At 40.3% G+C, this 15,800-nt stretch overlaps 1 protein-coding gene across 3 annotated transcripts in view; it reads left to right on the forward strand.

Moving 5' to 3' along the window:
- The first annotated feature begins 1,986 nt into the window (after positions 1–1,986).
- Positions 1,987–15,800, forward strand: part of LOC120057833 (carboxy-terminal domain RNA polymerase II polypeptide A small phosphatase 1-like) — a 30,104-nt gene continuing 16,290 nt past the window's right edge. Inside the window, exons 1-4 of one of the 3 annotated variants that reach the window (XM_039006294.1) lie at positions 1,987–2,106; positions 7,566–7,685; positions 9,760–9,762; positions 13,928–14,029. In XM_039006294.1, coding sequence (XP_038862222.1) covers positions 1,987–2,106; positions 7,566–7,685; positions 9,760–9,762; positions 13,928–14,029 — 345 coding nt within the window. Of the gene's footprint in view, positions 2,107–7,533; positions 7,686–9,759; positions 9,763–13,927; positions 14,030–15,800 lie in introns of all 3 variants that reach the window. The other 2 variants (XM_039006295.1, XM_039006296.1) reach the window with 2 other exon arrangements.

The raw sequence follows: 15,800 nt of genomic DNA on the forward strand, positions 1-15,800 counted from the left end.
GGAGGGCTTCACTTGGCTCATCATGCCCTAGCGACTCATTGAGGCGGGCCGGGTGCCTGCAGGCTGACACTGGTCGCAAGTTGAACAGTGTTTCTTCATACACATTGGTGCAGCTGGCTTCCGGGTTAAGCTGGAGGATGTTAAGGAGCGCTGTTCAGGGTCTTGTTTCGGATTACGCATGACTCCACCTTCACCTCTACTGAGCCCGTTGGGGAGTTGCAGCGATGAGATAAGATCAAAAAAGGGGGGTAATATACTAAAAATAATAATTTAAAAAAATTACAACTACATTGAGAGCATCTTGACTGGCTGCATCACTGGCCACTGTTTGGCATCCGACTGCAAGGCGCTACAGAGGGTAGTGCGTACGGCCCAATATATCACTGGGGCCGATTTCCCTGCCATCCAGGATCTTTATACCAGGCGGTGTCAGAGGAAGGCCCTAAAAATTGTCAGATTACAGCCACCAAACTCATAGACTGTTCTCTCTGTTACCACATAGCAAGTCTGAAGCCAACAGGACCCTGAACAGCTTCTATCCCCAAGCTATAAGACTGATAAATAATAGCTACCTGGAATATCTGCATTTACCCTTTTTGCACTAATCTCTTTTGACTCATCACATAAACTGCTGTTTATTATCTACCTCAACCCCTGCACATCAACAATAGTGCAGTAGTGAGTGCATTCATTTTCTTATTTGTTCATACTTGTCCCCCATGGGAATTTAACCCTCAACCCTGACATTGCAAGTTCCATGCTCTACCAACTGAGCCACTCAGGACAGAATTGTGTTTTTATTTTCCTATTTATTCTATGTGTTATTATTTTTCAATTTTTCCTCTCTGCATGGTTGGGAAGGGCCTTCACTGTTAGTCAACACCTGTTCATTATGAAGCAAGTGGCAAATATAATTTGATTTGATTTAACAAGTGACATAATAAGGGATCATAACTTTCACCTGGATTCACCTTGTCAGTCTATGTCATGGAGAGCACAGGTGTTCCTAATGTTTTTTACACTCAGTGTATGTCACAGTGCTTCTATAGCTATATACACCATGATACTGCCAATTTCATTTATTCATTTAGCAAACAAGAAAGCTCATAATCCAGTGTCTTTTTCACAGTCAACACACCTATATTTCAGCTTTAATTAGCTTTAAAACAGCAACATTTTCTCTCAGCATCATTGCAAAATATTTTGAATAGCATGAGATTAGCTACATCTTTCTCTTTACCCCATGACAAAATGAGTAAAATTATATATATATATGGGGCCCAACCAAATTTATGCAGGCCCACCTACCAACGAATTTCTTACTTTGCCACTGATTACTAACCTCCATTTTCCTTCGTTAGTCGGTTTCAAGGCTACCCTCGTCGGCTGCTCCTGATCTACAAAGTTTACTACAAACATTCAGCTTTCAAGAAACTGTAACAATGCGTCTCTCGAACATCTCGTTATGTCAAGGCAGCATATAGTATTTTTGATCGCTAGAAATAGCCTACTGCTTTGGAGGAAAAGCATACATATTATTCAATAATATTGTCTACTGTTAAATATTCATTATGTTTTATGATCCGGTTCAATATATGAATTGATGAAAAAAGAAACATGGGAAATACATCGTTTTTGTGTGACATTGTTGGATATTCCAAAATGTTATAAGGACATAAACTTTTGTCGCTTTAAGACTGGGCTGCCTTGAAACCGTCAAGTTCCATGTTTGTATCGAGAAATTGAAGGTTCTGAACTGAACTCCATATTGAAACAAAGATGTCAACTAGAATCTGCCCCTTTTATTTCTTTATTTTAACATTTTATTTCATATGCACTGATGTTTTCAAGAGATTAGCTTTAGAATCGGGGCTATTTTACTTAATTTTCCTGCGGGGAGTGGCAAAATATAAATAATATTTTCTATATTTAAACTTCCTTGAGCTATTATACATAGTCAACATTATTTCTTTATTTACGGAACTAATGGACATCTCGTCCTCAATAATCACGCAAGTAACAAGGGATGAAGAGGATAACTATACTCTGCGCGAGGAAGGTGAGTTTGGAAAAGTTTTCAAGAAGTGTTCTGTTGCGCATGACAAAGTGGATATACATACACAAGATGGTCAAGGCCAGAACTAAATAAATAAATCCATTTTAAAGTTCAACGGAATATGTAGAGACCCATGTAATATTGCACTACCATAAATAATTGCTTGAAATTATTGTAATTTACAGTCAAACGTTTGAATAATCGTAACGATCATTGTGAAGCCATATAGCTCGCCTACGACATGGCCCAATGAAAGGCTTAAATTATTATTTCAACTAATAACTTTTTGTTTGACAGCATCTTGTATTTATAAAAGGATGTAGTTGAAATTATTGAGTCAACATTTTAAGTAGGAAATCACAACCGCGTTTTTGGAAGGGGCGGGGCCCACATGACTTGTCTGACGTTTCCAATGTTTTTGATATGTAACTTGGACAATCCGACCAAATTCACATAGAAATGTTATAGATCTGTAATTTTCATTGAAAGCAAGTCTAAGAAGTGGTAGATCTGTTCTATGTGTGCTATTTCTATGCGCCTGTTCTTAAATTTAGTTTTGCATATTTTATTTTCAGTATTGTACACCAGCTTCAAACTGCTGAAAATACATTATTTTTGGTTATGGAAAATATATCTCACAGCTGTTTAGATGGTACAAGGATTGTACACTATACCTGCTTGTTGAACTGAAATTAGGCAAACTATTAGAATTTTAGAAACTAGGAAATGGCAGGGTGATTTTGGCATAGTGCATCTTCAAGTTAATTTTGTAGTAAAGTTATGGAAACAATGTAGGATACACCTGTATGGCTAAATAGCCTGTTAGTCAAATGAACAAAAATGTAGCAGTTTTTTTTTTCTGATTTTCACTGAACAAAAATATAAAAATGCAACATGTAAAGTGTTGGTCCCATGTTTCATGAGCTGAAATTAAAGATCCCAGAAATGTTCCACATGCACAAAAAGTTTATTTTGCTCACATTTTGTGCACAAATTTGTTTACATCCCTGTCAGTGAGCATTTTTCCTTTGCCAAGATAAACTATCCACCTGACAGGTGTCGCATATCAACAAGATGATTAAATAGCATGATCATTGCACATGTGCATCTTGTGCTGGGGACAATAAAAGGCCACTCTAAAATGTGCAGTTTTGTCACACAACACAATGCCACAGAGTTTTAAGGGAGCGGGCAATGGGCATGCAGAATGCAGTAATGTCCACCAAAGCTGTTGCCAGGGAATTGAATGTAAATTTCACTACCATAAGCCGCTTCCAATTTTGCAGTACGTCCAACCGGCTACACAACCATAGACCACATGTATGGTTTCGTGTGGGCAAGCGGTTTGCTGATGTCAGCGTTGTGAACAGAGTGCCCCTTGGTGGCGGTGGTGTTATGGTATGGGCAGGCATGAGCTACGGACAACGAATACAATTGCGTTTTATCGATGGCAATTTGAATGCACAGAAATACAGTGACAAGATCTCGAGGCCATTGTGAGGCCCATTTTCTTTAAGTTATATGTGACCAACAGATGCATATCTGTATTCCCAGTCGTGTGAAATACATAGATTAGGGCCTAATTTATTTATTTCAATCGAATGATTTCCTCATATGAACTGTAACTCAGTAAAATCTTTGAAATTGTTGCATGTTGCTTTTATATGTTTGTTCAGTATATGTTAGACATCAATTCAAATTGAGTAGTTGTCCTCCAAGAGACATCAAGCTACTCATGTTCAGGCTGTCCCACTACTACACTACCATTGGTCTACTGCCAGGTGTGTGTTCATGAGTCACGCACCAAGCCCCGAACACGTGCAAGTGCACGCTTCCTCAACATGAGACCACTGCCAAACGAGGCGAGAACGGTACTTGCTAGCAGTGAATTGCTAGTGAGGAGTGAGCATCATGTCTCAGCTTCCTAAAGAAAAATCTGGCTTCCAAAAACAAAAAGAAAGCAAAGAAAGCCAGGAGAGGGAAATGATAGGGCGACAGTATGTTACCCAATTTTTCACAAAGGAAAGTGGGTGTAGTCCGTGAGTGATGGAAATGTACCTGTTAGCCTAGTCCATAGTAAAATAGGCTACTTTTGCTCCCCTAAAATGAGTTACTTAATATCTTCACAGAAAATTCTGAGTGTTTACACTCTTTTAGCCGACATTTAATCAATGCAGGCAAACTTTTAGCAAGCTATTCATACTAAATCAGTTGTCCCTGCCCCTGCCTGGCAGCTTCAGGCTCAGCAGCCCTGTCTCCCCATCCCCATACCCCTGAACCAGCCGTACTCCTAACTGGAGAAGGACGTGAGCAGCATTGTGCTGAATGACATGTCAGTTGGGGAAAGGAATGTGATTCTCCAGTCAGGACAAATCTCACTTGACACAGAGGTAGCCAATATCAGAGCATTAAAGGAAGAGATGCAGGCTCTTAGAGATGGATGGGAGTCTCTCCTGTCTGAGGCAACACTGATTGCTACGCAACTGGATGTTGTACCACAATTTAGTAAGGAACACAGCCGCCAGAGGAAAAGGAAGAAATTCCATGATGAAACCTCTCAAGAGGAGACAGCTCAGGACAGTGCAGCAACGGTGTTTCAGAACACAGTGTTTTTTACTGCTATGGACAACATCATAAGTGACTTGGACACTAGGTTCCACACCACTGCAAAAATTGTAGAAGAATGTTCTGCTGTTCTGAAAGTTGGGCAGATTAGTGAGGATAAAGTCCCTTGAGTGTGCCAACCACTGATCATTAAGTATTCCAGAGATCTTTCATCTGAGCTTCAAAATTAAGTAAGATACCTGAACACTGTATATGCTGCCATTCCCCCCCCCCCCCTAACTTGTCCCCTCTTGGTCTCCTGAATGCAATTTGTAAGATGCAGCTGCAAAGCAGTTTTGGAGAAGTGTGTATTGCTTTACGTATATTTTGCACACTGCCTGTGACTGTTGCTGGTGGCGAGAGAGCTTTCAGTAAGCTAAAACTGATCAACTATTTGAGGTCCACTATGTCCCAGGACAGGCTTTGCAGTCTTGCCATGCTCTCCATTGAAAGTCAGTTAGCTAGAAAGCTGGACTTCAAAGATTTGATCAATGACTTTGCTAGCAAGAAGGCTCGGCGCTGGGCTCTTGGTGAGTAAGGCTGAGCAAGGGCCAGTGCTAAATGACATGGCTATGGATATTTGATCACTACACACATGATGCCCACAGACTGAGACTGAGAACAAGATATATCTCAAAGTAATGGCTGGATTGCCATAAAATGTGTTGTGCACAGTCAAGACCCCAAGTGGAAGAAACCTATTGATTTGTTGACCACTTGACCTTTCCTCTAGCGCCACCATCAGGCCTTTTCATGTCCATTTCCATTTTGTTTTTCATTTTCACTTTTACAGCTGCTTATTTTCTAGTTGGTATGTATACTTTGTTCAAAAATCTGCTGCTGATTTTAATATTTTGTTTGTTATATCATTCTATAGATGATAATGTTAATTTATTTTAATGTATATTTAAGTTATATTTATTTTAGTTATGCATTAATTTTAAGAGAATTTTCCATTCAAGATTTTTACCATTAAAATGACATGTAGACTGTAAAAGATGGCCTTTAGCACATTTCTTATAGAGGGTATCAGTCTTGCATCAAATAGTGAATTCCACTGTATGCAGAATGTTGCATGCATGTCTGCACAGTGTTATATTTCCACGGCTCACTGTCAGTAAATATCGTACAGTAAATATTGGACTACAAGAGAGTTGCAAGCCTGCAAAGGTAGAGTTATTTAAAGCTTTGATTGGGTCGATTGGGTTCTGGAGGTGTGCGGTTACAGCAATTGCGCAGGGTTGGTGTGTCCTGTGGTGTTGGGGCCCAATGTGATATATTTTCATGGGGCCCAAAATCCCTGGTGGCGCCCCTGACAGTATGTGTCAAGTTCCAGCCTCAAGTTCATATAACTGCAATATCTGAAGGGTCTCTGTTTTTCTTTAATCAACTCAATCACTAATGTAGTGGTTAAATAATACATATTTGAAATACATTTTAGCTGCACCAGGTAAACACGAGGCCTAGCCATTTCCTCCTGGCTGCTATACCAACACAAAAAGGTTTTGTTTTGCGTCTCCGTTTATGGCCTGGAGTGAGTGCGCGCTAGGCTATATATACACAGAATCCCATCATTAACCACTGTCAGCAGCTGCTCGTGGTGTGCTATTTAAAGTGCTCTAATGTGTAATATCAGAAGAGCTAACATGGAAGGCAGCATGATGTTTCTTCCCACCCATGTGTTCACCTGCCCTGTTCCTTCACATGTTTGCACACAAACGTCATGACTTGTAAGCCTCTAGCAAGTATGCACCCTGCGTAGGTGTAGTCCCTTGTGGCTTAGTCCGGTTTCAGCTCCAATTGAAAGACGTCTTCAACAGTCCTCAGTTCAACATGAATTGGTTTGTGAGGTGGGTCGGTGAAATGTGAACAGTCTGCCATTGAACAAAGTAATATGGTGTTTTGTTTTATTACTTTGTGTCAGTTCATTAGTTTTGCCATTATGACACGGGTGTGATTTTAAGTTAACCTAATTCATAGAAATTACAGAACATTGTTGTCTCAGGAGCCCCTTGGAAACAAGATGATTTTAAAAAGGATTTTATCTAGCAAAAGATCAAACATATTTATAAATAAATAGATAATACTGTAGTTTGCTGGCTGTTATGCGGTGACAATCTGTTCTATTAATAGAGCTGGGAAAAACAAACAACTGGCTTCATGAGATGGCGGCAATAATTACAGTATGAAATATAATGCATGCCGTGCATACAGTATAACACGACAATTGTGAGCTGCAATATTAACTATATACTGTACATAGATTTTTTAAATCTGATTTTCATGACTACATCACAGTGGCTATCGGTCGGATGAGTCTTAATGTACAATAGTGATTTGATATTTTTTTTTACATCTTAAACTCTTAAATGTAGTCAGTAGGGTGGATGAATACATACAACAACAACAAAAAACTAGGCACATTTCAGACATTACTTACTGTATATTTATGTTTCTTCTAAGATTATATAAAAAAAAAAAAAATGGGCTGAAAGAGTCCAACCTGATGATTCAAAATCGTAGGAAATCCGCTGTATTTCAAACTAAGCATAGAAAAAATAAACCAATGAAAAGATAAGGGTGTGGAAATTAATACTGTTTTTTAAGGGCTAGTCATAACTATCAACATGACTGTCCCCTAAACTTTTTTATTTGAGATATTATTTCTTATACACTACTTGTGTGATTCATTTGACAGATGTATTTTGTTAGTTCCTGTCATTTTAGTTTTGCTTAACTATTTCCATAACTGAGGTGGGCATCTGACTTTGTTACGTAAGCCATGGCGATAACTTTCTGCCACCTATTGTGAAACAACCACTCTCAGGTAACATAAGGACAGCTGAATACTATCTGAATGCTTTCTCTTTTAGATGCCCCTGCCCATGTCGTTTCCTCAAAGAAGCCCCGCAGTCGTGGCATTTTTCGAAGTCTCTTCTGCTGCCTCTGTCACAAAGAAACCGAGCAAATCCCAGTCAACAACAATGCCCCCTTATCGGTGGAAGAAAATGGGACCATTTCAAAAGTAAGCTGTCTTCGTCCTTACATCCCTCTCTCCCTCTTGCCCTTGCTTGTGATATCGCCTATCTCTCCCTCACTCTCTCTCTATGGTCATTTAGCATCATGTGGTCAACATGATTGAGAGCCACTTGATCGGTACACATGTTTTCTTTGCCCAATGTCCTTTCATATTTACAAGTTCTCTGGTCAATACATTTTTGCAGTTCTGCCTTAAAATGAAATATTTCACTGCCAATAAATTAACCCAGAAGACAGCATGAGTCAAAAAATATATACAATTAAATCAGCACAGACTGTAATGCATTATCAGACCACAGTCATTCTTTGTCGGTGCATTAAGGTGAATCACTTTACAGCAGGGATGGTCAACTTTGATGGTGGTGGGAGATCAACATTTTTTTTTATATTTTTGCGGCCCCCTTCTTGACGGTGGAGAGAAAAATGTCAGTTTTTAGAGTTGATTTCCTGGGTCACACTTTATTTGCATAGTCCAGATTGGATAGTCCGGATTTTTCCATCTGTAGATGTAGATGGTCATACTACCAACAAACTATATGTTGATAAGCAACTGCTTGCTAAGGTTACAGGGATAGGGTTAGGTTTAAAACAGGGATGGGCAACTGCAAGGCCCTCGGATCAATCCCCCCCTAAACAAATATAAATATTTGAATTTAGTCGGGGTCTCAACTTCCTGTTTCAAATTCGAATAGTAGAACACACATGGTACAATTTGGAAATTTGGTTGTGCATCAGCAGTTTATTTCGTTACTCAATTAGCCCAGGTCAACATTTTGATTGGTAAGTTAGTCTAGTTGATTGGTAAGTTAGCCAGCAATCTAAACTTGTACTAATCATGGTCGATTACCACCCGGCGGGCCCTCATTGACTTTGTTAGTCAGTCTCACTCAGATATCATATTAAAAACTGCAAACATTTCTCTCCAACCTATGGCAAAATGTGTAGAATTTCACAGATTTTGTGGTAAAACAGCTAATTTCCTTCTCCGCCCCATGGCAAAATTAGTAGAATTGCATGAAATTAGTTTTAAAATTTCTACATCTTCTCTCCGCCCCATAGCAAAATCTGTAGACTTGCATCGCCGGCAGTTGCCCATCCCTGATTTAAAGCATTCCCTGCTGAAGAGGAGATGATAAAAGGCAATTCCAATTTTTGGGCAGATGACAAAGCCGCCCATGACTCTATGTGAACACTTAATGAACAACATGGCAGTTAACTCGCTACGGACAGATTAGGTGATCAAGACGCATCTCGGGTGTCAGTTTCAGATGTATGCCTTACTTCAGCTTTTTACAGTGATTTGATATTCCAGGAGTTATTTGTCACGTCTCTTGAAGCCCGAAAATAAATTGCTCGGTCTCATGGAGAGGGGGCCATGTGTTAGTCTCAGTGTGGTTGTGACCTGTCAAGTCAACGTGTACTCTGCTGCTGGTGTCTCAGGCGGGCTGTAGACTGTGAATACCCCCAGCAGTTCAAGCCACCATTACCAAAGGAGCAGTCTTGTGAGATGCCAGCCCTCTGGACTGTGTCGCCTCCCTAGAGAAAACAAGTCTCTCTCTCTATGCTTGGAAAAGTGCAAAACCTCTGAACACTACAAACCTATTGGAGAACGTCAGCTCCCTTTGTACCTGAAAAGGCACTCTAATCAAAGCAAATCTTTTGACACATTTCCCAAAAGCAAGCATGCCTGCTGAACACTGCGAGGTGTCTGAACTAATTGAAGCCATGGAATCAACTGAGCCTTCTGCACAATCTGCTGAACCCTGCATCATTGTGGATGAAAGAAAAAACTCTTTGGACTATACTGAACACCAGAAGGTCAATGGACAAATGGATCCCGCTGTGCAGATTGTCGATCATTACAGCATGAATGGAGAACATGCAGAAGAGAGCAAACCTTTTGTGCATTATAATGGACATTCTGGGGGGTTTGAGCAATGCATCAACAAGCCTTGTGAGGACTATCCTGTTCTCCACATGCACACTAATCAGTATAAGTCTCCTGAGTTAAGCAAATCATTTGAAGAATGTTCTCAACATTGTGAGTGCTTTGACTTCAGCAAGTCCTCTGAGCACTATGCTAATGACTGTCTAACTTCTGGATTTAGCCAACACTGTGAACATTTCACAGAATGCTTCCAGTCATCTGAACAATGCAAGTCTTCTGATCAACACTGTAAGTCCTTTGAGTCAAGCGAACCTGCTGAGAACTCTGAGTTTTTAGAGCAATGTAAGATATCTGACTTCATACCTGACATCTCTGAATCCAATGAATCAAAAATATCATTTGAGCACTATACTGGAATTTGTGAGTATTCGGAAAAATACAATCATATTGATGACCCAACAGAGTATAATGAGACTACAAAGCCAATTGATGAGGATTTAAAGCCCTCTGAGCCATCATTTCAACAAATTGAAATCTGTGGGCTTTTTGACTCTGAGTTTTGCATAATATTAGAACCTATACATTCTTCAGATTTGAACATGCCTGCTGCACACGATTCTCCCAATGAAAGTAGACATGTCTCTGAAGTTCATGAACCTTCTGAGCAAACTCTGCTTGCTGAACAAAGCAATCATCAATCTGCTGACTATAATATGCCCTCTGGGCACTGTAAATTGCAAAACACTGTCTATGAGCAAAGAGAGACAAGTGTACAGTGTGAACTCTCTGAGCGATTTAATTCTTGTGAGAGCTATCCTTGTCAACATAAAAGCACAAGTGACAAATGCTATGAGCCTAGCAGTTCATTTTATTACGAGGAAGACAAGTCTTCTGAGTGCTCATCCATTGAAACAAGGTCTTTTGAATCTTTGATTTATGACAGTATAAATTCAGGCCCATTAACTGATTCAGCTGAATCCTATGAGGCGTTGGTGGAAGAAGGAGCACAGGACAAATCCAGTTCAGATATATGGGAATCATTTGATAATTGTGCAGTTGTGGTAGAATGTGAGGAAAGCAATGCTGATGAAGACAAGCCTCACTCGGATGCAGTGGTTGTTGAGGAATTCTTTGACTTATTTGATAAAGAGGACACTTATACTTTTTCCCAAAGGCCACCGTATACCTCCTGTTTTGAAGGGGGAGGGGTGCATGAGCTGTTTTTTGAACAACGCAAAACTCACGTGTCCATTATGAATGAGGAAGAAACACAAATGCCCTGTGCCAAAAAAGGGCTTGAAGTTTTTAGTCAAGAAGTGGAAGAAGTTGATGGATCTTATGATGCTTGTGCTGAGGATGGACAATTTAATGTAGACTGTGCTGAGGATGGACAACTTAATGTAGACTGTGCTGAGGATGGACAACTTAATGTAGACTGTGCTGAGGATGGACAACTTAATGTAGACTGTGCTGAGGATGGACAATTTAATGTAGACTGTGCTGAGGATGGACAACTTAATGTAGACTGTGCTGAGGATGGACAACTTAATGTAGACTGTGCTGAGGATGGTCAACTTAATGTAGACTGTGCTGAGGATGGACAATTTAATGTAGACTGTGCTGAGGATGGACAACTTAATGTAGACTGTGCTGAGGATGGACAACTTAATGTAGACTGCGCTGAGGATGGACAACTTAATGTAGACTGTGCTGAGGATGGACAATTTAATGTAGACTGTGCTGAGGATGGACAACTTAATGTAGACTGTGCTGAGGATGGACAACTTAATGTAGACTGTGCTGAGGATGGACAATTTAATGTAGACTGTGCTGAGGATGGACAACTTAATGTAGACTGTGCTGAGGATGGACAACTTAATGTAGACTGCGCTGAGGATGGACAACTTAATGTAGACTGCGCTGAGGATGGACAACTTAATGTAGACTGTGCTGAGGATGGACTATTTAATGTAGACTGCGCTGAGGATGAGACGTCCGCCTCTGGATCCTTTGCAGATGAGGAATCGTGCGAGTCTTGTTCTGAAGGAGCCACGGCTTACGAAGTTGAGTTTTATTACGCTTTTGTAGCGGGAGACAATGCTATTGAGGCTGAGGCCTACGAGCCCTTTGTTGAGGAAGAGGAACTTTGCGTTGCTGAAAATGAAGCTGGTGACGCTCGGGCCAATGGTCCCTTAGTTGATGAGGACAACAAGTACGACGAACACAGTGCAGAGGAAGCATCTCATGGATCCTCTTCTGACGTATCTTCTGTTGAAGATGATGAAGCATATGATGGCCAAAATGATCAAACTTATGAACCGTGCTTTGAAGAAGAGAAAACTTGTGATGAAGAATACCAGACAATATGCATCGCGGAAGACGAATTATACAGACAATATGCTGAAGACAAAGTGTATGGATCCTATGGGCCGTGTGATGAAGATTTCGATGCATATGGCAGTGAACATACGCAATGCTCTACCGAAGGGGAAGATAATGCACTATGCACTGAGGCCTGTGAACCGAGTGCTGAAGAGCACCATGAATATCAAAGTGAAGCCAATGAATCTAATGTTAATCAAGAAGTTAATGGATTCTGTACTGAAGAAGACTCTCATGATCAGTGTAATGAAGAAATGGATTATGACAGCACTCCTGAGACACATTTTAAAGATGGAGTCTGCACTGAAGAGGGAAAGAATGACGCTCCATGTGCTGAGGAGAATGAATCCCCGGAATCATTTGAGGTTATAACCAAAGACACTGCATTATGCACTGAAGGAAGCAAACCTGCTATGCCTGATGGTATTGAATTCAGTGGGGATCAAACTGATTCCTCCACAACCTCTTCCGAAGAGATAGATGAGCAAAACAAGTCATCTGAGATATGTGAGCAGCTAAACACACTATATCTGTCTCAGAACTGGGAGGAACACAATGGCGTCTCAGAGCATCTCCAACGCCCAGAGTCAGAGGACCTTTCAGAGCAGGTGTCTGAGAAAACACGCCTCCCTCTTGATGGTGCTGAACATAGTAAAGACACCATAGACCGCGAGCCACTTGCACATCACGCCGAACCAACAGAGCCCTCTGAACAAAGTGAGCTGGATGAGAAAATGCAGTTGCATGAATTCTTTAAGATTGTGGCCTCTGAACAATTAAGTGAGGAGTCTGAGGAGGAGCTGAGTGACGATGAGTCCTTTGAGTCCTGTGAATGCGAGTACTGCGTCCCGCCTAGAGAACAGGTATTACAAGGTCTTTGCACCGTGCTTGAAATCCGCTGGAATAGCTGTGACATGCACCTAATTTGATCAACGCTCCGCTTTCAAATTTCAGAAGTGTGGAATATGAACGTTTCGCATGGAGTGACAACAAACTGAAATTTGCCAGAGAAAAGAGTGAAATGTGTTTGTCTAAGTATTAGGCCTATTTTTTTTACATATTGTCCATTCAGTGTTAGCTTTGGATGTGTTGGCTTTGGATCAAATTTGTGACAACAGAACTAAAATAGAGGAGGATATGGTTTAACATAAGGTTCTTATTGCTTTGCACAGCAGATGGTATTTATGTCAAACTAGAAAATATACAATTTACTCTCCTCCTGACCTGGTTATTTACTTTGCTGGGTTAAAGAAATTTGAATTGCACAGTGTTTATAGGATGCTTATTTGGTCATCACATTTCCTCTTGCTAGTAGAGTCGGTTTCACAGTGTTGCTGCCTTGCTAAGTTGTTGTCTTAGGTCTCTCTTTACGTAGTGTTGTCTCCCTTGTCGTGATGTGTGTTTTGTCCTATATTTATATTTTATTTATATTTTATTAATCCCAGCCTCCGTCCCCACAGGAGGCCTTTTGCCTTTTGGTAAACCGTCATTGTAAATAAGAATTTGTTCTTCACTGACTTGCCTAGTTAAATAAAAGTTAAATAAAAATATTTAAATGGACCACTTGATAAGGGAATGGTTAGCTCTTAGTCAGTCCACAGACCCATGACAGTCCATAGTCACATTGATATTTACTTTTCCATCAACAGAACACCAGCTGTTGGGAAATAGCTTTCTTATGCCCCCTTATGGACATGCTCTTCTATAATTCAATTATCTCAACCTCACAAGCAAACCTTTTACCAGTGTGTTTTCTCACTACACATTCATGAGGTAATGTTATGAATCGTCAGTTTAATTCATGACCCACACACACACACTTTTTAATGTGTTTTTGCATCATGCCACAGTGTTGTCTTGATTGGCACAAACATAACAAAATAATTCAATTTGCATCTATGAATATGATGGCATCATTTGGCTGTTCATTGACCTGACGTCTAACTATTTGTTTTCAGGTCCCGGCAAAACCTCTGCTACCTCAACTCAAGTCACAAGACTCAGGGAAGATCTGTGTGGTGATTGATTTGGATGAAACATTAGTGCACAGTTCATTCAAGGTAAGCTGACGCGAGTGACCCGCTCTTTGAGGACAAACGTTAACAGAGAATACTTGATTGATTTCCACTCTCTCTTTTATACTAATTAGTAAAGCAAAATGTAAATATGATAATACATTTGATAATGAGCATTGTTTTCGTTTTCTTTGTCCATATCAATATGAATTTCTTAACCCTTTACACTTGTGGGAATTGGCCTTTATGGATAGGGAAACATGTTAGTGTTTCTAGCAGAATAAATATGAGAAAAATATGCATAACCACGGTAGAAATTAAAAGGGAACATTTTGGAATATTATCGGGTAATTATCAGATAAAAGGTGGGGACACAACAGTTCACTTGACACAAGACTGAATCCAAACATTACACTGTTGATTTAATTTTTTTATTTTTTACATTTACTGTAGTCTTTGCAGCATTTGTCAATAACAACATCTGAAAATACTCTTAATACATTCAGTAACATAATAACAATATTCATGGAAAGTTTGGGGTAGGTGCAACATGAGACAAAAAAAATGACAAAGGTTTGAGTGAGAGGTCTAACTGGTGTCTAGAGTAAGCGCAATCAGCTAGCTGATCTCACAGACTTCTAGTCATTGCGCTGACGCTAGTTAGCAATGGCTCTAGAAACTACCTTCACTTCCTTCAAACTGCACACAGACATAAAAATGGTATCCATGAGTTCATCTGACTCTGGGTAAGTAATTGTCAAAATCTCGCACTTTGAAGAATACATTTGAATTCCAAGTAACCTTTTACACCTGGTATTGAAATTATAGTCCATATCAAATATTGTGTGATATGTCCCTTCCTGTTTACAACTTTTTATATTTGTGTCATGTATCCATTGTGATTGTAATGAGTATGATGGGAGACAGAGTGCTGGTTTCAAGAGCAGGGCGCAGCAGGTGTTTATTTAGTAAAGGACCACAGGAGGAGGCAGGTAGCAGGGTCCAGGGACAGGCAGGAGGTCATACACAGGAGGAGGCAGGTAGCTGGGTCCAGGGGCAGGCAGAAGGTCAAACACAGGGGGTCCAAAAAGGTAACAGTACAGGTAGGGAAAAAGGCTAATAACGTAGTCCGGGAGATCAGGCAAGAGGTTGATGACAGGAAATCTGATTGGCAAAAGTACAGAAAGGGAATAGGCAAAAAAACATTGTTAGTGAAGATGGCCAAAAACTACAATACACGGGAGAACTAATATGGGGGGGGGGGCAGAGCTCTGAATAGAATGTGGACAAAAACAAACAATACCTCACAAAGATAGGGTGCAATGAACTGAACTAAATAGTGTGATCAGAACTCAGGTGATTGGGATCTGGAGAGTGAGCTGCGTTCAGGGCATCTATGTGTTTGAAAGTGTGAGCTGGAAAGTGGGCTGGAAAGTGAGCTGCGTTCAGGGGATCTGTGTTTGAGAGTGTGAGTTTGAAGCAGAAGTTACAGGGATCAGATTTATTTGGAATGATAATTGATGTTAATTCATGTTTATTTTGGTAATCAACTGCAGTTACCATTAAACTCGTTTCTAGCGAGTATTCTTATCTATGCTACTCTGTAATTCCACGATTGGCTGCATAATGGGTATAATGTGCTCTTCCCGACGACAGCTGGTCTTGGCCATCTAATCACAGTCTGTCCCAAAGAATGTCACAAGATAGGCCACAGGTTTAAACTGTCAATGAAAGTGGCAGCATTTTATTGAAGACGAGTCACAAGGTGTAGTGTGTAAATAATGGGATTGATTGTCCAAAAAGGTAATGGAGGGGT

This window comes from Salvelinus namaycush, chromosome 13, assembly GCF_016432855.1.
Source record: "Salvelinus namaycush isolate Seneca chromosome 13, SaNama_1.0, whole genome shotgun sequence".
Taxonomy (NCBI): domain Eukaryota; kingdom Metazoa; phylum Chordata; class Actinopteri; order Salmoniformes; family Salmonidae; genus Salvelinus; species Salvelinus namaycush.